The 26,711-nt window shown below is 36.5% G+C and overlaps 1 protein-coding gene across 2 annotated transcripts in view; it reads left to right on the plus strand.

Annotated features, from left to right (window-relative positions):
- The window catches only part of LOC117570216 (ecdysone-induced protein 75B, isoforms C/D), a 110,580-nt gene that overhangs the window by 351 nt on the left and 83,518 nt on the right, over positions 1-26,711 (plus strand). The window contains exon 2 of one of the 2 annotated variants that reach the window (XM_034251711.2): positions 89-2,124. In XM_034251711.2, the coding sequence (XP_034107602.1) occupies positions 669-2,124 (1,456 nt within the window). In that variant the 5' untranslated portion in view covers positions 89-668. Of the gene's footprint in view, positions 1-88; positions 2,125-24,605; positions 24,706-26,711 lie in introns of those variants that run through there. The other variant, XM_052005172.1, reaches the window with a different exon arrangement.

Raw genomic sequence — 26,711 nt, forward strand, 5'->3', positions numbered from 1 at the left:
ACACTTCTAGAATTTTTTTTATTTTAAAATATTTATAAACAAAAATAAGAAAAATAAAAATAAATCTGAAAAATTTGAATTTTTGCAGATACTTAAAATACCTATAACATACTCAGAAGAAAAGTAAAACGCTGCTGTGGAGAGACGGAAAGATCGAACAAGAAGTATTATTAGTATTTAACGTTTGAAAAAGAAAAGAAAAACAACATCCTCATTATAAACGGAAAAGCCTCATTAACTTTAGATCGATATACAGCTCTGGGCAGGTTTAAGGGCAACGCTAGCAAAGTAAGCAACAATTCTAGGATACTACAAACACATTTAAGAACGTATATATATAGTTTAGATATATCTCTAACTATATTTTGGAAAATAACTTTGCAACTTTGAAGGCTGAAAACATTTTGATAATACCGTAAAACAAAAAAAGAAAAAAACACACACAAATTACTGGATAAATTTGCAACAAGTGTAAAGAAGAAGAGACTGATTTTTACAAGAAAAAGAAGCGTGAGTGAGAGAGAAGAGGCGGATCAGAGGCAAAGCAAGTGATTCAGGATTAAATCCAATAAGAAAAAAAAAGAGACCACAGCACGCACACACACATACAGAGAAAACATATTTCTACATTTCTATTACCACATAAACAACGCCTTACATACTGCAACATGTTGAAGAAACTCAAATGCATGGAGGCGGCAGCAGCCGCAGCAGCAGCTGCAGCGGCAGCTACCAATGCCACAGCAGCAACCACAGCAACAACTGCGGCTGCTGTTGCAGCGAAGCCAGTGATCAAGACGGAGCCCATAGACTACGAGTTGTTGCACCTCGAGGAGCAGGAGCGCCGCCAGGCGGAGCCCAGCAGCAGCAGTGGCAGCAACGGAGTGGATAAGCCAGCAACTGTTGCTGCTGCAACAGCAACATCAGCGCCGCAGCAACGCTACACGCATGTGCAAGTGCAGACGGTGCCGCCGCGACAGCCAACGGGACTCACCACACCTGGTGGCACACAGAAGGTGATACTGACGCCACGCGTCGAGTACGTGCAACAACGCAAGCAGCTGTATGCCACAGAGAGTGCCACAGCGCCGCAGATCATCATCACGCGCAGCTTGCCGCAGTCGCAGACGGTGCAGCAGCGTCGCCACTCGACGAGTCCCTCCTCCACGCACTACACACAACAACAGCAGCAGCAGCAACAACATGCACAGCAGCAACAACAACGTTTGGCGCACTCGCCACCGCCGTTGCATCATCAACAGGAGCAACAACAGCAGCAACATGTTCGTGTTATACGCGATGGTCGCTTGTATGAGGAGTCGCTTGTCTGTGCTGCCGGCGTGCGGCGTCTCTCGGTGTCGCCACCGCCGTTGCATCATCATTCCCGCTCCGCGCCCGTTTCCCCGGTGATCACAAGACGCGCCTACGTTGAGCAGCCACCGCTGAATCATGTGCAATATCAGCAGCAGCAATGTCAGACACCGCCGTTGGCACCACCGCCCACGCCGCCACCGCCACCACCACCGCTGCCGCCACCTGTCAAGCAGCAGCAGCAACATTCGCAGCAACAGCAACCACAGCAATACATTGCTGCCACGCCGCCAACAGCAGCGGCGCGCAAATTTGTGGTCAGCACAAGCACGCGTCACGTCAACGTCATTGCAGCCAATCACTTTCAACAGCAGCAGCAGCAGCAACAACAGCAACAGCAGCAGCAACATCTTGCACAGCAGCAGCAACATTTAGCGATTGCCAATGTCAGCTCAAGCAGCGCTGCCTCCTCTTCCTCTGCCTGCCCCTCGACCTCCTCAGCGCACATATTTCGTGCGCCCATCGTCTCTAGCAGCAGCAGCAGTGGCAACAGCAACGGCAGCAGCAATGGCAATGCTAGCAACAGCAATGGCTGTCAGCAACAGTTGGCGTCGCATCACAGCAACAACAACAGCAATCACAATTCGGCTATGCGTCCACCACCGCCGCCGCCACCGCCGAAACTTAAGCATGCAGCCAACAATCACAACGGCAACAACAGCAGCAGCAGCAGCAACAACAGCAACAACAACAGCAGCAGCAGTAACAACAACAGCAATGGAGAAGAACCCTCCAGCTCAATTCCTGATCTAGGTAAGTCTTTAAATCTGCCCACAACAGACAGTTAACTGTAAACATATAGAAAGTGTGTGTGTGTGTGTGTGTGTTGCCATTAAGTAGTTGACCCTGGATGCAACTTGTCACACACGCAACGATTGCATAGCAACTGGTTCTAGTTCTGCTTCGATTTCTGCTGCCCGTAAATAACTCATTTATTTGCATAACATAACACAACATATATTATTTAGCACATTCATCAACTCGATGCATTGCAATATAATCGAATTCATTGGCTTCGTTTTTATACCCGCTACCCATAGGGTAGAAGGGTATTATAACTTTGTGCCGACAGGAAATGTATGTAACAGGTAGAAGGAGGCATCTCCGACCCTATAAAGTATATATATTCTTGATCAGCGTCAACAGCCGAGACGATATAGCCATGTCCGTCTGTCCGTCTGTGTGTCTGTCCGTCTGTCCGTATGAAACACTGGATCTCAGAGACTATAAGAGATAGAGCTATAATTTTTTTTCGACAGCATTTGTTATGTTTGCACGCAGATCAAGTTTGTTTCAAATTTTTGCCACGCCCACTTCCGCCCCCGCAAATCAAAAAAATCGAATAACAAGCGTAATTTTCAAGCTAGAGTTACGAAATTTTGGTATATACAATAATAACTATAGTATTTATGATTTCTGAAAATTTGGTTGCGATCAGATAAAAATTGTCAAAGTTATTAAAGAAATACTTTTGTATGGCAAAAACGCCTACTTACTAGGGGTCTTAGTTGCTTTGGCTAGCAATCTGGTATATTTTGCACTTTTCTGTATCAATTTACCCAAAATATCATTTGGTATTTTTATTATTATATATATTCAAAATAAGTAACGGGTATCTCACAGTGAAGCACACTCGACAGTAGCTTTCTTACTGGTTATTTGAGAATTTAATGCTTGAGAATTCAATCTTGATTTACTTGTTCTAAAATACAATAGACTGTATTTTGTCTTTATGCGACAAAAATAGTATTAACTCAAACTCAAAAATTAGACAGCACTAAAAATTTGAAAGTATCTTGAAGAATTCTGTCAATTGTATAAAACTAAAAGCAAATTCTATTTTGAAGTGCTTGATTTCATTGTTATAACTATTTGTATTACTAATTATTATTATATTATAAAAATTGAATACCATTTTAGTTTTATAAAATTATCGTTGTTGAGTATTATTTGAATTACTTGTTTTAAAATACAATCACAACATTTAATAATTCAAACTTAAAAGTTCGACAGTAATAACTATACCTTTTGCAGCTTCCCATTTCCGCCATAGTGCATTAATAAATGCATCATCTATAGCTGCAGTTAGATGCCTTCGAGACTGACCCTGACCTTGGTTACGTATACGTAATCAGGCCATAGAAAACATTGCTCAATGTGTCGCATATCATGTAACACAGTGATTATACCCTTAGCAAGCGAATCGACATTAGTTGAGGTAGAGTTGGTAACGGTTGTTTTTACAACCACAAAGGTCAGATCGGATATTTAGATAATGCCACAGAAAATGACTAATGAACAATCCATACCATAAATTGTGATACTTACACCATTTCGATATGGGCACATTGATGATGTTTTGACAATGGCAAAATGAACGGAAGTGATTAGCACTCACTCGATTTCATTCAGTTTACAAATGCGATTGCACAACTTGTAAAACATTGAACTAACGGGAACACAAATTAGCGCCTAATTCGATTTATTTGCTTAAGCGATCAGTTTTGTCTTCTATCGAAATCTGTATACAAATGTATTTATACATTTTGTGGCATATGTAGAAATATATAATATAATGTATATTCATAATGATATTAGCGCTATTCGGAACGTGGCTGAGCTGCGCCTCGAAATTATTTATTTATATTAAATTGAAATTGGAATTGAAATTGTTCTCAGGGGTCGCATTCTCTGCCCCTGATCACGCCGCCGGTCCATTCTCTCTCTCTCTCTCGCTGCTGCGACTCGATTTGCGTTGAAATTGCGTTTACTCTATGAATACTACAGCAGAGGGGGTTTTGATTATCAAAAATATAACAGAATGTGTGATCTATTTCTAAATAGAAATTATTTTAAATCCGTATTGATTGATGGCTTCCAACAAATACTCATATATGACTTTTTACTATAAGAATCAAAGTAAAAGTATTTCCCTTTAAAATTTTATACTTTCTTGAAGTAAATCAAATCTTTAGTGAAGAGTAAATAAAATGGGAAATAATGCCAGTATCATAATTAGCATAGCAAACATGACCGTATTAGGGTTTAAAAAATCCTTTACTTTGTTGTATGGTCACACTTGTTCTTAACTCTCTCTTTGTCTTTAAATTCAGTGTGGTTAAAACTAAATCGATGTTGTGTATTTTATTTCTCAATTAAATAAAGAGTAAATAAAATAGGAAATAATGCCAATTAGCATAGCAAACATGACCGTATTAAGGTTTAAAAAATCCTTTACTTTGATTGTATGGTCACACTTGCTCTTAACTCTCTCTTTGTCTTTAAATTCAGTGTTGATGTTGTATATTTTATTTGACAATGAAATGTTTTTCTTTAACTAAAAGTTGCTTCAATTTCTCTTCAACAATTTTATCAGCAATGCACATTCATATTTCATCTCTCTTGTGCATTTCTCTTTCCACTTTACAGAGCATCGCTTAGTCGTGTGCATTGCCAACGCACGCTTTTTTATTTATTTTTATTTGTATTTTGTCTTGGCGGTTGGGTGTTATTGTCAAGGCTGCGTGCTTTTTTTGTTTGTGTGTTAATTTCGTATATACGATAATTCTTTTGCGTGTCTGTTATTTCTGTTTTTGTTGCTGTTTTGGACTCACGCTTTTACCTTGAACTTCAACTGGAATAAACTTGGCGCTCAGCTTTCAATTCACAATTCCACCCAAAAAAACAATAACAAATTCTGCTGCCACTTGCAGATACCCTGTATGCCTACAGGGTAAAGTAAACAATTTGTCGATGTATGTTAATCATATGCAACGTGAACTAGTTATCATTAATATCAAGTATACGCAGCAGAAAATGTTTGTCATAATATTGCCCACAAGTATTTAGCAATGGGTGTTTTGTAGGTAATTCGAACTGTGTTTAATAAATTGAATTTTAAATAAATACAATAAATACAATTCACGCTTACTCTGCACTACTCACAGCTCACAGCTCACATTACGTATACGCACATGCTGCTGTAAAAATGTGTGTGTTTGTTTTGTTCGTTGTGATTTGTTTTATATATTTTATTGTGTGACAGCAAAATTTGCATTGGTAATTTGCCATGAAGTATCCGCTCTGTCTGCGCTGTCTGCATACCATTGACGCCTTTTTCCTTTCATTCGGAGTTATGTTAAACTGAGCTGAAAATTCGCTAAAAATAGAGTTCATCAGAAGTGTAATTCTATTATCATATTTAAATAAGAACTCTTTTTGCTTTTGCTGTTTTGTGATTAATACACATGCCTATTAAAAGTGCGATTTATACGCAAACCTGTTCCCCCAATTCCCAGTTAAAAAAAAGTGGCAGAATGTGCGGAGTGAAACCGTCATCGGCCTTTCAAATGATTTCATTCTGTCGGTTTCGACGTGAACAAATGTCTCGAATATGCTCAGTTATAGGAAACGAATACAAACGAGTATATATAATACATATGCTACTTATATATGTATGTATATAAATGGACAGTCGGGCAGTAGATTGTTTTTTTTTATTTATTTTTTTATTATTACTTTTTTATTGTACTGTCGCTTGACTAATAGTATATAAACAAGTCTGTGCTGTCTGTTCTGTCTGCTACCCGTTATTGTTGTTGTTGGTTTGTGCTTATTAAAAGTTAAGTAAATAAAAGTCAAGGCCAACTGGGGTGCAGATCGTGTTCTGATAGATTTATGTGCCTTTAAATGGGTCGCTGTCGTTGCCGATGTTGTTGTCGTTGTTGCTGGTGTGAAAGTGGAAGCTGCTGCCAATCTGTTGTTACCTGTCCTTTACCTGTTCAATCGTAGCTCAACCAATCTCTGAATCAATCTAATCTAATGGATATTAAAAGGCATTCGCTTAGTACGACGCACATTTCACGCTCTCCTTCCTTTCATAGATATGTTTTCTCGCTCGAACGTAGTTTGAATTCGGCTTAATAATCATATGAGTAAGGTTCATTATAAGCATTTTTCATTTCATTGTTGATATTCGCACGAATGGCAACAATTGTCAACACAATTCCATTCGAAGAAGACCGCAATACGTAATTCATAACAAGTGAGGGTAAGCACGACTCAGAGATACCCTGCATCTTTTGATGCGGTTTATGAAAAGCTGGTAAAATTATACAATTCATTCCTTACACCCGCTACCCATAGTGTAGAAGGGTATTATAATTTTGTGCATCCATTAAATGTATATACTATGAGTCTTAGTTGCTGATAATCTGGTATATTTTGCACTATGTGGTATATTTTTAACTTAGTACTATATTAATATACCAAATATTGCATTCGATGGTACATTTTGAACGCAGTACTATGTATACCAAATATAACATTTGGTATATTCTCAGTATTTTTGCGGTATATTAATTTGGTATAATTTAAAATGAGTATCGCATTTTTTTCTCTTATTCAAAATTGGCAGTTGGTATTTTTTAGTACTTTGGCAATATATTTATTTGGTATTTTTTAAAACTAATACCGGACTTCCTGCTTTTATTGAAAAAATGGATGGCTGGTATCTCATAGTTGATAACACTCGATTAAATGAATACACTCTCTTTTATACACATTTCAAAGACGGGATATAATTGCAGTATTGAATGAATTGCGAACATTTTTCAACGCTTCACATTTAATGCAATTGTCACAAACTTAATTAGCACTCGACTCGATTAAAGAGTGTTAAAATTGAGCTCGAGGAATGTGCGAACACTAACAATACTCAATTACAAATTAATACAATTGTAATTTATTCAACTTTTCGTTTTGCAATCACTTTTTAAAGTGAAGTGAGCGTCAATCAATTTATTTTCCAACGTAATAAAATATAACAATTTGAGATTAATTGATTGATTTTAGTTGTAGAGAACTATAATTTATGTTTATGAAAATCTATTACTTAAAATAGATTGCATAGAACTATAATTTATTTAAAAGAAGATCTGTTACTTAAAATAGATATATTAAGTAAATTTAATTACATTTCAATTTAATAGAAAATGGAGCATTTATGTGTTAAAATATTTAATTTGAAGAAAAAGAATTTTATAAAACTAAATTCTTTAAAATGTTAGTGCCTCATTTTCGTCTTTTACAAATATATTTCTTAATATAAAATAAGTAAAGTTTTCCGCAACAAAGAATCAATACTAAGCAGTTATAAAAATAGAAAATTTCCATAGTTGGACTGCTTTTTAATTAACTGGCAGCAGAGTCATCGACTTGCATAGTAATATACTATATAGTAATTTTGAAATATCGAACTCTCAGGCATTCCAGGTGCAAGTTGGTTGCCCTTGCACTTGCTGCTGCTGTTGGCGAGAGAGTGTTACATAATGATTGGGTAATCCGATTACAAACTGCTTAGTTAATAATACTTAATAAGCGTAAGGCGTAATTTGTTTAGCGCACTTGCCGAATAATGAAAATAAATTGATAATGGAACCGCCCTATAATTATACTATATACTTCTATACTGCTATTATATTATATATAGTGCCATTCTCGTACTATTTATTATACATAGTACAGGGAATCGTGAATAACAGTTGCAGTGCTTAGTAAGCAGCCCAGGCCTTGGGGTTATGCAAACTGTGAATGCTCAATACGTACTCGCATAATACATTTAATTGAAAAGCGATTAACTGTATTATAAGCAGCAATATTTATACTTTAATAATTACCAATAAACAAGCATGAAATATGCTTTCAACGGTGTAATGCTATGTGCTAAGTTAACAAAAGATTGTCGCATGCAACGAGCACTTACATATGTAATTCTAATATAGACGAAAGATTTATTGAATTGATTAGATTTTAGTAGAATGCGGTGCGAATACGTAATATTCTTTTATTCTTAATTTTATGATAATAATATTAGGGGAACAATCTTATACAATTTATATTGAATAGGAATAACAACTTTTGGTTTTTTTTATACCCGCTACCCATAGGGGAGAAGGGTGTTATAACATTGTGCCGGCAGGAAATGTATGTAACAGGTAGAAGGAGGCATCTCCGACCCTATAAAGTATTTATATTCTTGATTAGCATCAACAGCCGTGTCCGTCTGTCGAGCACACTCGACTGTAGCTTTCTTTCTTGTTTATATTTCAATAATAAATATAACACAATATTGTAATTCTTTTTTAAAAATAATTCCGATTTGAATGGAATTATAAATATTATTACAAATTTGCTTGCCACGTATGTATATTATACATTATATATTTCAATTCCATTCAAATCGGTATACTTTTCAAAAAGAATTGAAAAATATATTATGTTTATTATTGTTATGTTTTATGTGTAAATCTGATTTATATTTACGTATATAGTACAATATATATGTATAATATAATGTTTGATATGGATTACTAGTAATCACTATCGTGTATATAAATTGTTGGTAGAGTTGATTAAAGTATTTAACGTTTTGATGATCACTTGTTTCAAATTCTATTCTACACAACTTTCAATTCCAACTAAATTTAAAAAAGAAATAAATTTTTCTATAACGTAATTCATAATTTTATATTAATTATTATTATTAGAACTTAGAAATCCATTTCTGGTTACAAAGATTATAACATTATATTTAGTATGGCTCGAAAATGATCATAGTCTACCGTTAGAGCATTTAATGGGCAGTCTCGAGGATCACTTTGCTCTACAGTTACTTATTTGCTTAGATTTCAAGCGTTTGCTTAGCCATTTAGCCTTAAAAACAGTTAGCTAAATGCTAAAAGCTGCTAGAATCTAGCGGACAAATAAAACCCGTTTGAGGCAGGCAGCAAAAAATTATATAATGTGCAATGTACGAGTATAAAATGCGAATTACAAGTGGGAGCGTAATACAACAAAAGCAAAAACAGAAACAACTATAAAAGAAAAAAAAAAAAAACAAACAGAACAGAAACAGAAACAACAACAAAACGAAGCACAAGGTCATTTGACGTGTGACGCGGCAAACGCGGCATTAGAAGCGGAAGAGAAATAGCAACAATAATAATACGAGTAATAATAAAAGCAAAAGGCGACAACAGCAACAACAACAAAGCAAAGCAAAAACACAAAATGTGACACACTGAAAAGCAACAAATGTTTTGCTGTCTATTTAGCTGCTGCTGCTGCCGCGAGAGCGAGCGAGCGAGAGCGAAAGAGATAGAGCATGCAAAGACAAGTGCAGGCGACGTAACGTAAAAATCAACACACTTCCTGCATTGCTGAGAGTGAACACACACACACACACACACACACATACACAAGCAAACACTCACACGTACTTATGTGGGCTGTGACAATTAGCGAAAATCGAATTTTATTACAGTTACATGATATGCAGTTAGATTGTGACGTGATGAACTCGAGTTCCACATAGCATCCACAACAGCATGCCAATCGCGTTCGCTCACTCTCTCTCTCTCGCTCTGTTGATAACCGTTAGGAAGAGAGGGAGCGAGAGCGAGAGCGTAAAGTACGTTTTCAATTACCGAGGTTGAGTAACGGACCTTGCCTCTAGGCCACCCAAGCAATAATTACGTTACGAGGTCTTTTGTAATCCCAGACGTTGCTTAATTTATTCTATATGATTTTTTTTTTTTTACATTTATTTTTTGCTTTATATTGATTATCATTTGAATAACGGCAATTACGGCTATAACACATTTTAGTTTTTATTGCTCGTTTTTATTTTTTTTTTTTGCGAGCATCGCGACAAGGTCAATGCTGAGTCATTGGAGAAAAGTTTAAAATTTCTTTGGCCCTCCGATTGACTCATCGCGAAATGTGGCTCACATTTTCTCTGATAGCCTCTAAAAAGTCACGCAGCTTTTTTCATACACATGTGAACGCCAGTCATACAATTTGTATTTGAGAAGGGCCGCACATTAGACAAGGTCGTTTCTCTAATTGGAGCAGCGGATTGGGTTCCAGAAGTGATTAATACACCCTTCACTATTGGATAGTGTAAAAAAATATAGAACATGTTGAAGTAAATTTGAATCGTTTTATTAGCCTTTTATATGGTATCAACTTTAATTTTCCAAATTCTTTCTTTTGAGCTAATTTATGCTTATCTGTTATATAAATCTCAGTGCATACATTTATTTATTGGTATAGATATTTATCTTATTTATTATTAATCTGCCTATTCTCAAATCTGCTTTTACTTTTCTTATATAACTACGTCTCCAATTTAGCGGCTTTTATAATGAATCTTGCATCTCAGATCTACTCTCTACTCTTAGGCTTGAGATCAGATACAAATTGTAAAAGCTATGTAAAAAACAGTTTTTTTGTCTGGTATATATTGGTACTCTATGGTATATTTTGAATGCATTTTGATGCAAAATTACATATTTAGTATATTGGTAACTAAATATGTAATTTTGCTATTTTTGTTATTCTTAAAATATACCGAATCAATATACCAAAAAATACCAAAACATGCAAATTACATATTTAGTTACTAATATACTAAATGTGTAATTTGCATGTTTTGGTATTTTATTGGTATATTAATTTTGTATATTTTAAGAATAACACCGAACTGTTTGGCTTTCATTAAAAATGGGTAAAAATGATTTTAAAATCAAGCACCCTCATCTGATGCTTTCTTACTTGTTTTTACATATATATGTACATATGTACATATATATATATATATATATATATATGTATATTAGTATATACATATGTACATAGAAAAAAATATAATGCAAATCATAGATTATAAATTAGATATAGAATAGGTTCGTAGAAAAGGAAAAAGCAGTAAAAATTGTAGAAAAACTCTATCATTGGCATTGGCTTTTTGTGAAGAATTATTTTCTAAGGATATCACAAATTTTATATAACATAGAATTCATTCGTAGAAAGTAAAAGTTTAGTAAAAATTGTGGAGTTTCTTAATCTTCAACAACCCTTGAGGAATTTTATATAAATATCTTACAAATATCTCGTGTAAATACATTTTTCATTTGTATATTTTCCCTTTCTGAAAAGGGAACTTGCTGCACATTATGACAATCCCTGAGGCTCATCAAATAACACATATAGGTCATGAACAGGAAACGTCTTAATTACATGGCGAATAAGTGGGGCTCGAAAGTCAAATTGCAGTCTAAAAAGAAAAAGAACAGAGACAGAGAGAGCGACAGACAATACAAACAAACAAATGTGCAACTAAATGTATGTATTATATGTGCATGATGTATAAAACTTGAATCAAGTCAAATAATTAAAGCGGCCAGCAGAGCAGAACAAGCGAGAAAAAAGGGCGAATTTAAAATATAGAGAGCGAAGGCAAAGAAGCAAAAGAAAAGAATTCAAAATCAAAGCAGACAAAGGTCTGATGAACAAATATAAAAAATGGAAATCGAAAGCTATGAAAAATGCCGAAGAAGTGATACACTTCGAAAACTTTTTGAATGATAAATGGAATCAACAATTGATAAGATAAAAGTTCGAAGTGAAAGTAAGAAATATAATATACAAATAGTAGATATATTTATATAGAGCAAAGAATTTATATGCAGAGCTGTTTATAGATGCAGCTCAGCATGCAAATCTATATAAACTATATAGATTTTATTACAACGGCATGTAGATTGAAAAATTCCTTTATAAGAGCATCAAGAGATATAAAAAAAAAGGAGGCACATTGTGGTGAAATCTGCGCAGACAACGTCGACGTCGACGATGAACTGCTGCTGCAAAGACCTTGAACTTTGGAAAAGCAGCAGCAGCCATCGAGTTGGGGTAGAAGAGCAGGAAAAGGGGCAATGAAGTGGCAGCAGATAGCATGCATAAAATCATGCCGAAGAAGCGTTAAATCAAGCCAGACCCCAACTCGAGTCTCAGGCAGCAACTGAAGTTGAAGCGCCCAATCACAATATAGGGCAGGCAGGCAGAAGACTGAAGAAGGCGAAGCGAAGTGCAGAATGTGTCTGCTTATTAGCTGGATCAGCAGCACAAAAGAACTGGTTGCAAAAGGGAGACCAGCAGACAGACAGAGAGAGGAAGAGAGAGAAGGGAGACGGGAGACGGGAGATTTGCTGCAGCAAGTTGTGGCAGCCAAGTGCCATTGACCCAGAAGCAAGAGTCGTTGGCTTTTGTGTCTGTGGTGGCGATCCTCGCTCAAGAGAGAGAGAGAGAGAGTGTGAGAGAGAGAGGAGCAAAGTCTGCAATACAAACAATAAAACAGAGCCAAGACCTTGATATTGTCAACGACTAAAAATACAAATCAGCGCGAAGCGAAGTCTAGCCGCGTTTTTCGCAAGCAAGTTTTGCGCGTTTTGTTTGGCGTCACGCTTCGCCTAGGACTGGAATTGCAAGAGATGAAACGGGGGGGGGGGGAGGGGGTGGGGAGACTAGGACTGCAACTTGAACTGCAGCTATTTATACCCAGCTAGCTATTTATATTTGCTTATGCGCCCACAACGATTTTTCGCGCCTAAATTAGCGTGGCAAACACGGCGTATACTTAACTCTAAATGCTTTGCGCTTGCGCAGATGCCTTCGGGACTTGGGTCAATGAAATAGTAGACAACTATATTTTGTGTGATACTTTTGTCTGCATAATCAATTAGGATGACACACTAACCCATTCCCCCCTAAACAAAATAAAAGCATTCGCTGTTCACTTATTTATGAGCTGACATCGGTAAAATGTCAAGTGCTATGGCCCTGACCTGACCTCCAGCAACAGTCAACAATGCTTGCCTGACATACCTGGGTCATGCATGCTCGTAACAGTTCCCGCCTCTTTAAAAGGGGGAGGTGGGGCAAGCGGAAGTCTCGAAGAAAATTTCATTGCCAGCCGCACACAATTCACGTTCAATGTCAGGTTCATGCGCGTCAACTGCAAAATGCAAATGCCTTATATTGAAAGAGGAGAGAGGTGTTTAGAGAGGGGTTAGAAAGGGAATAGAAGGTATAGAAGAAGAAGAGGTGAAAGTGAGCGATGTAGTAAAAAAGGGCAGCAGGCAGTCTGTGAATTGCTTTAGATAATTTGACTGCAATTTTCCAATAGTTTGCCCAGACTATTAACATACTTTGACCAATGCATATGCAAGCCAAGCCAAGTTCAAGGCCAAATAGTTCTTTGTTTAACAAATTACCACACTTGTTGGCCAAATGGAAAAGTAAACTTGGCTTTGGAATATGCAGCGATAAGGTTGACATAAGAAAAAAATGGAAGTTGCAAAAGTAAAGTCTGAAAAGAACTGAGAAAAAAAAAAGTTGCAAAAGTAAAGCTTGAAAAGAAGTGAGAAAAACAAAAGGAAAATCCACGAAAAAGTAGAATGTTTAAAGCGAGAAGTAGACTAAAAATCTGTATAAAGTGAGAAGTAGTGAGAGAGTGAGAGAAGGAGCGTTGAGGTTGCGACTGTTTGGCAAAGGACAAAGCTGCTGCAATTGACAAGTTCTTGTTCAGGGCCAAGGATGCGGGTGCCGACAACAACAGCTTTGACATTGTGAAATGTGCATGCGTTGGCAACAACAACAACAAAAGCAACTAATAACAAACAACAACAACAACAACAACATAGAGAGAGAGAGAGAGAGTGAGCTCAGCTCATGTTTGGCGCGTGCGAGCTTGTTACAAGGATTGTATAATCGAGAGGACAACGGCGAGGACAAGGACAAGGGCGACCACACGTACATTGGAGGACGTTGACAGACAGAAAGAGAGAGCGAGAGAGAGAGAGAGTGTGGTTGCCTATAATTGGCAATTTGCTAGCGGGGCGTATGCGTTATGTTTTTTTATGTAATATGTGTGTGTGTTAAGTATACGCAGTGTAATCGATTTCTTTACATTTGTAGCCGCCCAACTAACCTAATTTTAAGTAGCGCTTTTCACTTTCGTTCGTTTCGGCTTTTAGTGTGTTTCAGTTGTGCCACAAAAAGAGGCACAAAAGGTCACCCCTCAGTCGATGCGCACATCATCGTTGAGTTTATTATGAAATTGTGTTTGCCATTTGGCTTCGCTGTATAATTATATTTGGTTGCCACTTGGCTCACTTCCGCGCAGCTTTGGGATACTTGGCTCGTTGCCCACTGTGTTGCCAGCTGACGTAGCTGCAGTCCTCCTTCTCCTCCCCCTCCCTCCCTCCTTTCCCACCCTCTCTAATAATGGCCGTATTGACCTCACCCACATTACTTTTTACACAGTTTTCGTGTGTGCGACATTGAAAATGTATTTTTATACACGAGCTTCTCGTGCGATTGGAAATATATTGCTTGGCCACCAAAACGAAAGTCAAACGAAACGAAACAAAATATTCTGAATGCTTCCGCATCGAAATAATAATAATAATAAACTTGGTTGTTATTAATTTCTATTCTCTTTCAATTATACAACAAAATATGTATTTGTGTTTACAATTATTTTTGTGATTTGCTGTAAATTTGTGTCATTTGAAAACTGTCGATTGTTGTCTTGTGTAAGCAGGCACTTTGCCACATGGAAATGGCACCTACGTATACGTATACGCTACGTATACGTAATGTGTGTCACTCAATGCTCAACAACGAAACGACGACAAACAAACTCATGCATCACACTGGGGCAAGAGTGAGCGAGATAGCGATATAGCGACTGAGAGTGAGAGAGAAAGAGAAAGAGAGTGAGCGAAAAGTAAAATGAAAATAAATTGTGATGGTCAAGGTCGTTGGCGTGCGCTTTGCTTTGCTTTGCGCAATAAAGCGTACTACACAATACACAGGCAACTGGCAAAATGTGCAAAATAAATAGATAAACGCAAGACAAACAAGTGAAAAGTCGTTTGCCAGCTACAGGAAAAGGGCGCAACTAAGAGATACCCCTTGAAGTTTTTCAATAAAGAAGTAAGAGATGAGCCTTTAAATTACATATAATATAATAATAAACATAATAAATAAACAGTAATAAATAATGGACATATAAGTGACGGGACTCATTTAAGAAAAGGGGTCCGACTTGAAGATATTCATTAAAAGTTTTTGAATGAAGAAGGAAGAGATGAGCTTTCAAATTAAACATAATAAATTAAGAGAAACAAGTTTAAACTTGCCACTTTTTAAAATATGCTACTCAATAGTTATTCTAGTAAATAAAGTAACAATAACAATAATAATACATTGTTCGATGAATAATAGTAATAACATTGTAAAGAATTAAATGCATGATTCTGAATGAAACAACTTTTCAATAATTTAGTAAAGAATTCCAACTCCGGAGAACTATTATGAGATGTGCTTTCAATATAATAATAATATGAAAAATATAATGAAACACAAGACAAACTAGTTAATCATTTTTCTATAAAAAAAAACAGACATAGAATTTTACTTATAAATAATAAAGTGATATTTAAATGACAAAAGTTACATTCACATATTTTTCTAGTATTTTATATTTACTTGTCTATGAATATTCTTTAGCATCTTTTACGTTTACCGGCCAATTTTAATTGCGTAGTTGCCATTTACATATTTTGCATTTATAGTGTATATATTTTATTACATTTCTAAATAATTAGTATGCATTACACGCACTGCAGGTGGCTGTAGTGTTAATTGGCTTGTTATTGCACCCCCATTTTTTATAGGATGACTATGAATTATTATAATTTTCTTCCGCATTCGACGTGCAATTGTCAGGAAATTTTGAAGACGCGGAAACAAAGTATTTTGCTACAAGTAAAAAAAAGAAAACATACAAATTGTGTTCAAAAAATAGAAAATAGAATAGAAATAAAACTTTAAATAAATTGATATCTCTCATTTTCGAGCTTCCAAGTTCAGCTTGATTATCCTTTTATTAAAAAGAAGAATGCAGGATATAAAGTCTTCTAAGTTACATTTCCTTTAACCATTCAAAATATAGATTTCTTTTTTCTTTCTTTCTCTGTGTTTATACAGACTGCATATCCTTTTGAGTTCTTAACATAGCTTATCCAATTGCCCAGCGAATAGTTAGTGTAAATATCAAAGTCAATTAAGTGTGAGTTACGATTAGGCCAGCTTAGCAGAGGTGGCTGAGGGCAGCTCTTGACACAACCGAGCAATTAGTGCAAGAGCAAGTTTAATTTGTTGCAAGCTGAATGCAAAAATAATGTGGGTGTCCTTGCCACAGGACGAGGACGCGGGTGCAGCGGCACGAAGGTTACTAACGATCAAGGGCAGCTCAATGTCAGTAAATAGGCGACCAAGTGGGATCCTTGAAATGGCATTGCAGGAAGAGAGGGGGGAGACTTAAAGCATAGCGTGTTTGGTTTTGACTGTCAAGGTCCCAGTGGCACATGCAACGGAGCTTTTCAGCTGCGCACAGCTGTTCGCCTGTTCATGTTGCCTTCAGTTTTCCTATACTCTTTTTTTTTTGCTTTTAGTTGCGGCAACTGTTGCGTCCTTTGGTTGCAGCAACAACTTGTGGCACGACATGGCGACAGGTTGGCTCAGAAAGCTCTTCGTTCCACTCTCTCTCTCTCTCTCACTCTCTCTTTATTTTTTTCATCCTTTCACTACAGCTCATTAAATAGGGTTGTCATTACCCAGCGGACCAACAAGTGAAGGAGACTAAAAATAGTTTAAGGAAAAAAATATGAATTTCTTATTATAAAGATTTAAAAAGCGAAAGTCTCCGTCTTTTAAATATATCGATTTACATATTAAGTTTGTTTCTCTATAGCTAGTTTAATATTAAAAACAAGCTTGTAGTTTGGAGTATTTGAAAAGTTCCTAAAATATTAAAAACATATTATAATATACAAGAAAATATATAAATTATTGAACATATTCAAAACATTTAATTAACTTTGGCGGAAAAATTTAATGCGTTCAGAAAAAGTATCGCTCTTTGCTTAGTTTCCAACAACTATCGCTTACCATATTGTGCAGCACAAAAGCTTTGTTGCCTGGGTAGCTGCAATTACTATGCAGTGCATTGCAAGCATAGCTTTCTGCCTGCACTACACTTACATACAAATGCAAGCGAGCTTTTGTTGTGAGCTTTGTCTAATAGTTTGGCATGCAACCTGCAGTTGTGCACTTGCGAAAGCTTTTACATTTGATGAAAAGCTCCGCAATGCACTGCAGCTTTGTTCTAATGAATTTCAATTGCAGTTTGCACTTTAAAAAAAATATGTTGAAAGCTTTATTGATAACAAAAAAGCTAATCGCTTTCAAACAACAAAATACATATGAAATAAAAATAAAGAAATTAAATTAAGAATAGATTTCAGTAATAATCATTAACGAAAATATAAATATTCAACTAAATGTGTTATAAAAAAGAATCACTTTTCACATAATTGATAAATATTTCTCTTCGTCAATGTTTTAAAATAGAAATGTTTTATTTTTAATTATTAGCAACCTAATCTAATAATCTTTGGGACTTAACCTATTTATAAACATTATTTCTATGCTATCTACGGTCGACTAGACCTTAACCTTGACCAAAAAAAAAAGAAATCACTCTAATTGCTTTTACTATAAGCAAAAGCATGAATTATTCCTCCACACATTTTCGTATACTTTTCTCGTGTTTTCCCTGCGACTAACTGTCATTAAATGTTGACCAAAAAGACATAAAGTCTAAGCAGCTTAGACAAAGCTGAAATTAGATTGCTCAAAGCGAAAGCGTGGGCGGGTCAGAGGGGTTGAATCATAGTACATTTAACTCTCACACACATTAGCACTTGTCCTGAACTTGTGTTCGCTCTCTTCTTCCGTTCTCTCTTGCCTTACTCTCGCATACCCTGTTAAACCCATTTGATGAAAGATGAATCTATGACTTATTGTGTTTACTATGGATTGCCTTTTCTAGGGTATCTTTGCGTCACGCATAGTTCAACTAAGACTTCGGATGTCGTTCGTCTTTGTGTTCGTGCGGCGTGTGTCGGATTTCGCTCGTTGGCATTTTCGTTATTGGCTTATATATTTTGATTGCCTGGCCTTGACTTTTAGTAACCTTTCGGTTCATTTTAGTGTTATTAATGAATGACGCTTGGAAATTCGCGGAATTTGCTCTTTCGCTCTTCTCTCAATGTTCTCCAATTTTGTGCAGAAAGATTCAAGAAGAGTAGAGATGAAAACAGAATAGAATATAACAGAACACTGCAAACTGTCATTTATTGTTGTGTAATTGAATTTGTCCGTCGTATTGATAAGTCGAAAATTCTCGCAAAATAAACGCAACTCTAAAAGCTGACACTTTGCATATTTCGCATAAAATGCCGATTGTGTTCAGCACGTGGAAATTTCCCCCACCAAAAAGGAAGAAGAAAACACAATCCATCTTCCCCTTTCCCTTTCTCATTCTCTTGCTCTGTCTCTGTCTCATTCCATTTGTTTTGCCTCCCCCACAGAAAAAAAACTTTCCGCACGCAATTCTCAAATTCATGGTCAATGTGTCAAACCCCCCAGAAGCAACTGTATATAAGTATGCGTGTGTAAAGTAAATGCTTACACATCCATACACACGCAACACTTGTATGTGTGCGAGAGACACCCATCACTCCCACCACCTCAAGCTCAATACACGCACTGTTGTGCTAGGCCTAAGTGAATTTCTCTCTCCTCACTCTCTCTCTCTCTCTCTCTCTCTCTGTGTTTCGCTCCCTGTGGAAGGGTGGGTGGCCTGGGACTTTTTTTCTGAGCTAAAAATAAACGCGAACCGCTCTACTAACCCAAGCTCCCAATCTTGGCTCCCACACAATGTGTTGTTGTTGTTTCTGCTGTTCTCTCCCGCCAACATTCTCTCTTCATTCTATACATAAATATGTATCTTTCTCCCTCACACCTGCAGGTTGTTGGCTGTCGACCTCTCTGTCACACATCGATTTGCTGCTTAGCATTTTGTTCGCACTTATTTTTTTTATTTATTTGACTTTTACGCAGTTTCTTTCCTATTAATTTTGATTTTGAACTTGGCCTAGCAAAGCGAAAGTGAAGCACATAAAAATGAATATTTCTAATCACTTTTGTTTGTACATTATTATAATCTACGCTTCCCACACGCCAGCAACAGCTTAGACTTTACATACTATATATGTACACATACATACATACATACATACTTATGTAAGTCTGTTGAGTCTATGTAAAGTTAGCAGAAGCTAAGCTTAGACCACAACCCCACACATGCGTTTGTATGTAAAGCACAATAAGCGTCTGTTAAGTTAGCAGCGGCAGAGACACACGTGTTTATTAAGCTCTTCGGCTTATTGGTATTTGCAATTCGTTTGTTTATGCCTGCGCTTATTGTGAATAATGCGTATTAGCAAACAAAGCACAGTCACCCACACATATTTCCCAGCAATTCGTTATAAATGAGTCGACCGCTTGGAATGTACACAAACACGCAAACATACAGTATGTATGTATATACATATACATACATATATGTTTGCCTCAATACTTCCTTCAACGCTTTTCCGCATAATTTTGTTGTGTGCCCAAAAACGCAGCCAACTGTCGCACAAGAAAGTACACGCGCCCCAACAACAACAACAACAATGATGAGAAAACTGCTGATTAAATATACACCTAATGCTTTGGCTGTCTTATGTACAAAACTCCCAAACACAAGCCTATATACACACACATACACACACAGGCAGGCAGGCATACTTATGTTAATACATAGAAGACATACATACAACAGCGCCGAAAAAAAGCAGCCGACACTTCACGAAAATAAACGAAGCCACACTCGTCGCGTCGCCTTCGTCGGCGTCAAATAAATAGGTGAACGACCGTCGATAATACGCGACCTTCAAAATAATCTGGGCCAAGTGGAATATCATCATCGTTTTCGCTGTTGATTTCGTTGTTGTTGTTGTTGCTGTTGTTGCTGTTTCTCCTCTCTGTATATACAATATATATTTTTTGTATGTTCTACTCTGCTCAGCCTATGAGGCACTCTCACTTGCTCACTCGCTAGCACTCGCTCTCTCTTTCTCTTTCGTACTGTCTATCTGTTGCCCACACTTACACACTCACACACTCGCACACGCACAGCACACGCACACGAGGCAACTCTCACTCTGGCATACATTGGACCTGCCCTACCTAAGAGGAGGCGCGCCTAGGCAGCACAGAACAGAACAGAACAGCACTCAACTCAACTGTGCGACGGCCTCTTGATGTGAAGCAAAACACTTTTTTGTGTAGTTGTCAAATATTTTTGTGTATTTCTGTATAAGCTCATTATTAGGTTCTTTTTCTTTATTTCTTGTGAATAGCAAAGCTTTATTATAAGCATATGCTTAATGCAATATAAATAAAGCATGCTTTTGCTTATAAAGTAATGATTTCCTTAACTCCATTTAGGCAACTGGCCTCCCTAATTAATTGATTGTATTTATTGTATTTATTATGATTTTCAACAAATCAGCTTAATGTCTTTATTTGAAAAATAATAAAAATTATTTAATTTATAGAGTTTTCTTCAGTATGTATTTAAATATACTCATTATATTTTCTGATGAGGTTTCTATTAAAATTTAGTTGTGGGATTATTCATTATATTTTCTAATGTGATTTTTGTAAATATCTCTTTCCTTAAATAGTCTTATATAACATTCGTTACATTGATTTTCCTTATATTAATTTATTAATGAAGAAATTCCAAAATTCTTTTTTGTGTAATTGAAATTACGTTCACTTCAAAAATTTCTTTAGAACAACGTGTTCTTATAACAGGGGAAAATAGAATCATTAGCAATCTTTTTAAATTTCCGAAATCTCCAAATATATTTTTCCCAATCCAAATCAGTTCTGACTAACTGTTTTGTCTCTATCTTAAAAAAACACATTTTTCATATTTAATATTTATATTTTCCAAAATAAACTTCCAAGTAACCTTGATAAAGCTACTTTTCTGAGAAATCAGATCGAAAAAACTATTTTTTTAATTTCTATGAAAAGTTTTATTGCTATTTGCAAGCTTCACTTGATTTTCGTAAGAATCAATAAAGTTCAGGGTATTTTTAGAAAACGTTGTCAAGTCGAATATGAATGTAACTGTTGTCGTTAGTTTAATTAAAAATGCACAATTTTTCTTTTATGATCTCCCAATGCAGCGAACTGTTAATGGATGCTGCTTTTGTGCTATTTGCATAGTTGCTAACCAAATGGCAACTACTCACACACACACACACACACACACTCATATACACATGTAGTTTATACAGTGCACAGTTTACGTCCTTGCCCGATTTTCCGAGTTCAATAAACGCAGAAGGTTACGTTGATGCTGCCTCTGCTTCTGCTGTTGTTGCCTGGGGTGAGTTGGATTTGTAAGCCTGCTATAAAATGGCCAAGCAGCAGCAGCAACTGAGATTATGCAGCTAAATGAATACAAATCGTGGTCCTGACTGACTAAGAGAACAAACAATGTACAGTCGAAACTATGAAAGTTAGAAAGCTGAAATTTATACACAACAAAGCTGTTGAAATAGGACAGCGTGTCTCAAAATTTCCGCTAGAACTGAGAGAAATTCGGGGTCAAAGTTCGTTCTGTAATTTCGTAAAATGTTCGTAACTCCTGACTGACTAAGAGAACTAACTATGTTTAGACCAAACTATGAAAGTTAGAAGACTGAAATTTATACACAACAAAGCTTTTGATATAGGACAACGTGTCTCAAAATTTCAGCTACAACTAAGAGAAATTTGAGGTCAAAGTTCGTACTCTAATTTCGATAAATGTACTTAACTCCTGAGTGACAAAGAGAACTAACTATATAGACCAAACTATGAAAGTGAGAAGACTGGAATCTATACTCAACAAAGCTGTTGAAATAGGACAACGTGTCTCAAAATTTCCGCTAGAACTGAGAGAAATTCAGGGTCAAAGTTCGTACTCTAATTTCATTAAATGTACTTAACTCCTGACTGACTAAGAAAAACTAAAAATGTACTGTCCAAACTAAAAGTCATACAAGGCTGAAATTTATACTCAACAAAGCTGTTGAAATAGGACAGCGTGTGTCAAAATTTCAGCTACAACTGATTCAATTTGGAGGTCAAAGTTCACATACTAATTTGGTTACATATAGTGCATATGTTTGGAGTCTGCGGCTAATGAAATTAAGAGTGCTTTTGCATTAAGTGCAACACCATTTGCAGCTGTCGCTTTGGCACGCTTAATGAAGCGGCAAAATAGACAAGCGACTAACCCACAAAAAAAAAAAAACACTGAACAACCCAATCGACCCACAATCGGGCAAACCTACAGCTACAGCAACAAATGCAACGTGCTGCAAGCAAAAGTAACAAACACAACAGAACAGAACGTCAGCAACAGCGACAGCCACAGCGACTATGCAACTGACCCTGAACTCGTGCAACGACACAGAAAACTTGCCACACAACAGCATGGGGCACTCAGCAATTTGTGTAAAATGCTCCGTTGTTGTTCGTAGGGCAATGAGGGGAGAGTAGAGGAGGAGGCTACAATAGAGGTTGGGCTGCATTTGGTGGACGAGTGGGCGGCACTTAGGTCTGGGTCTGTCTGTGTGGCAGGAATAAAAAGTTCAAATACGTTCGCTGACATTTTGCAGCAGCTCTCAATGTCGCGTTACTAATCGCTGGCAGACTGAGCTCTGCTCACAAACACACACAGCGTCAAGGATTTACTTGGTATATCCTACATGATATGACACAGATACACAACTACACAGATACAGATACATCCAAAAAGATTGGCTCTGGTTCTTCTTTCTTTTTTTTTTTGTGTTTGGCGCGCCTTCGTCACGTCCCTTTTTGCTCTGGCACTTTGGCCATATAATTCGTGGTTCGTCTTGCGGCCTTGAATAATTCTTCTGTCATTGGCATTTTTGCAGTTCATTTAACTTTATCGCCTCGGTAGCATAATGTGGACCACTTCGATTAGTTGGAAGCAGACATTGCAAAATGTGATACAACAAATTGGGCTTAACTTAAGTAGAGGTTCATTTTAAGCTGCCCGTTAAATCTATGTTAAATATTTGTTGAGAAACATCAACAAGTATGTCTAAAATTTACTTTTTAATGAAACTACATTATTTTAGTTTCTTTATTTCTAATTTTCTTTATCAACAATTTTAAATTTTCGCACCAAAGCGCAAAAAGCTTTTCAATATTCGACTTAGATTGCAGCCCTCCCCCAATTGGTGGCAGTTAACAGCGCAATGAATGCTTAACATTAACATTCTTATGTTAACAACAGCGCTTTTCAAATGTGAGCACACAAAATTTCCGTTACATGCGCTTAAGCATTCTAAATAAAGCAGCAAAAATTTAAACATAGAAAATTCTTAAAGAAATTATAATTTTATATTTTTTGCAACAAATTTATATTTAATTGATAAATATAAATTACATTTTATTTGCTATTTATCATCATCTAGTCAACTGTTAGCAGTGCCAGGCGAGCAGCTCACTCGCATAACAGCGCTGGTGAGCAGTGCCATTCTGAGCATAACAGTGAGCAGCACAAGCATTGCTCTGGTAACTAATTTGAATTGTAACAGAACCTAATGAGCCTAACAGAGTAGAACAAGCGCGTGTACAAATTCGTTGGACAGCCCTGTGTGTGTAGTGTGTTTTGTGTTGTTGTTCCGGTGCTTGGCGCTCAAAAACTTTTCGGCATTTTTGGCGAAAAATAAAAACCTGTGAAAGTGCAATTGAAATTGAAATTCACATTTTTCCCTCTCCTCCAATCAACCAATGTGTCATAAATCAAAAAACTAGACTGAAAAAGAACAAAAACAAAATATAAATAGAGTATAGTAAAATATATATATCAAATTCTATCGCACAGAAATCAAGCAAATGTATTTGGGAGAGAAAGTGAATTAAGCATAAGAAATAATAATGTTGAAATTAATTGTTGCATTTATTAGATGAAAATGCATAAAGACTTGTCCAAGAATAAAACCCGTAAAAAATTGTTGATGCCAATCAAAAGTGCAAGTGCTATTGTTGCTATTTTGTGATATTGAGAATTACAAATCTAGAATACAAATAGTTCTATATTCTATAGTTAATCATTAGCCAATCAAAAAAAATAAAACGGGTTATCTAGAGACTAAATAGTATATTGAAATATATATTTTTTTTGGAAATCATTCAAGTGCCATAAGAAATTCGCTTAGTTGAGAGAGTTGAGAGAAATCAAGTGATAATAATAAAATAGTTTTTGAAAATCAATCATCAAACAATCAAAAAAACAGTAGTAAAATAAATTTTATCAAACGCACAAGAAAAGAAAACCTTAACTGAAAATGACTGTGGGAAGTCGAGAAGATCTTTTTGCTCAGGCCAAGCATATCGATGATACGGAACGTTTAATTGGTCGAGTTTTAGCTGGTGAGTGAATCACACTACTACCCTTAAAGCTAGTGTGTGTGTGTGTGTGTGGGAGTCAACTGTCTAAATTTAATGTGCTAATTAATTTACGGACAAAAAGTTTCACTTTCTATTGCTACAGCAAAGCTCACATAAAGCAAAATTGTGCGCTTCTGCTATGCGGTCATTGAACTCATTAACCCAAATATTCTGCGTGCAAAACAACAAAAAGAAGATAGCAACGCACAGTCTCATACCCTATGAAAAGAGAACACCAAAAAAAAGGGTGTTTAACTTTTCATCATTCGCTTCTATCTCATACTTTTTGGTGTTGCGAGTCCTTTGAACTCTTAAGGTCATATGTTTTGTAAGACGTGTCGTATACTTAATATTGCATGACTTTGCTTGTAACGCATACGCCGCATTGTCAATAAACCAAATCGTATTTAATTATAAATGTAGCAAGTAAATATCAATAAAAATTATGCGTAGCAATATGTCGGACAAAAAAAAAAAAAAATATTGAGCAAAAAAAACAATATATGAAACGAAACGAAACGAACGAGCGAGAGACGAGCGACAAATCGGCAAATCTAAATGCAGAGCCGAATGAAGTCATGAAAGTAAAAGCAACAACTACACACACACACACACATAGACAGCGACAGCGATATCAAACGTTTTTGTTGTAAAATCTAGGCCATGGACTTGTGCGGTCGTTGAACTTGGCAAACGCTATTGGCTGTTTATACTTAGATAGTGGGTGAGCTGCAAGGGGCAAGGGGGGGGGAGGCGCAGCGTGTGGCGAGATGCCCGCAAAATTTCGCTTTCAATTGATAGGAAAGAGAGTGAGAGAGAGGGAGAGAGGGAGAGCTGTGATAAAGTCAAACCAAGTTGCAACCATTCAACAAACCAACAAAAAATGTTGCTCATACGCCATGAGTTACAATTGTTCTACTACTAAGAAAACTGAATTTATTTCCATGCTTGCAAATATTTAGGACAGCATTTGACATTTCAAAAATACATTTTTTTGTCTTTGACTTTTTGGCTATTCTAATTGAATTAGTTTGGCTGCAAATATTTGACGATGATTATAAATATATATGAGCATGGTTATTATCTGGCTTGCACTATCTTCTTTTTTTTGCTTGCCTTAAACTTAGAATTACACGTCGGATGTGATAAGATAAGCGCTTTAGTTCCACTTCAAAACTCTATCACAAAAAAAAAGGTTTCAACTATTGCGACTCATGTCATATTCATTTCGGCAGAAATAAGAAAAATACACTCTCCTTTATGGCTTTCGCCTACTTTGTGCTCTCTCCCACACTATCGCAAGTGCGCACTCTCTCGTTGATGACTCTCTCTCTCTCTTTCTCTCTCGGTGGTTTTTTGGGGTTCTATGCGCCGTGGCTTTGGCCTTGGAATTGCTTTGAATAACTGCCTCGTTCATTGACCTGCGAATCGCGAATTGTGCTCATATCTGTGTCTATGTATGTATGTGTGTGTGTGTGTGTGGTTGTTTGTGTGTTTATTTCCATTATCACCATAGTCGATGTACGCGACGATATGAATCCCCATACGCTATGTGTTGCCAGCTTTTTTGCCAGCTCGCCAGTCTCATGACCCAATAAAATTTGCCTGCCGAGCAGAGAGAGAGAGGGGGGGTGTAAAGGGGGGAGGGAGTGCGCTTTCAATTGAAGCAGCGGCAGCAATAGATTTTCATATATATATGTATTTACCAACCAACCGGGCGTATACACAATGCATATATTACGTATACGCGCAATCACACAATCAACAATTAACATGAATACGCTGCATAATTAATCTATTATTTGCCTTATTAATAAGTCTTTTTTCCTTTATTGCAGGTAAGTTCTTGAGGACAAAATCTCAATGCGTAAGTAAGAGAATTTTCAATGTGATAGAATCGAATGTCATTAGAGGTTTTTCACCTGGTTTCTATGTTTGCCAGATGCAACCTTGTTGCTTAGAACTGAGTCAAATAACTCATAAAAATA

Source organism: Drosophila albomicans, chromosome 3, assembly GCF_009650485.2.
Source record: "Drosophila albomicans strain 15112-1751.03 chromosome 3, ASM965048v2, whole genome shotgun sequence".
NCBI classification, from domain to species: Eukaryota; Metazoa; Arthropoda; class Insecta; order Diptera; family Drosophilidae; genus Drosophila; species Drosophila albomicans.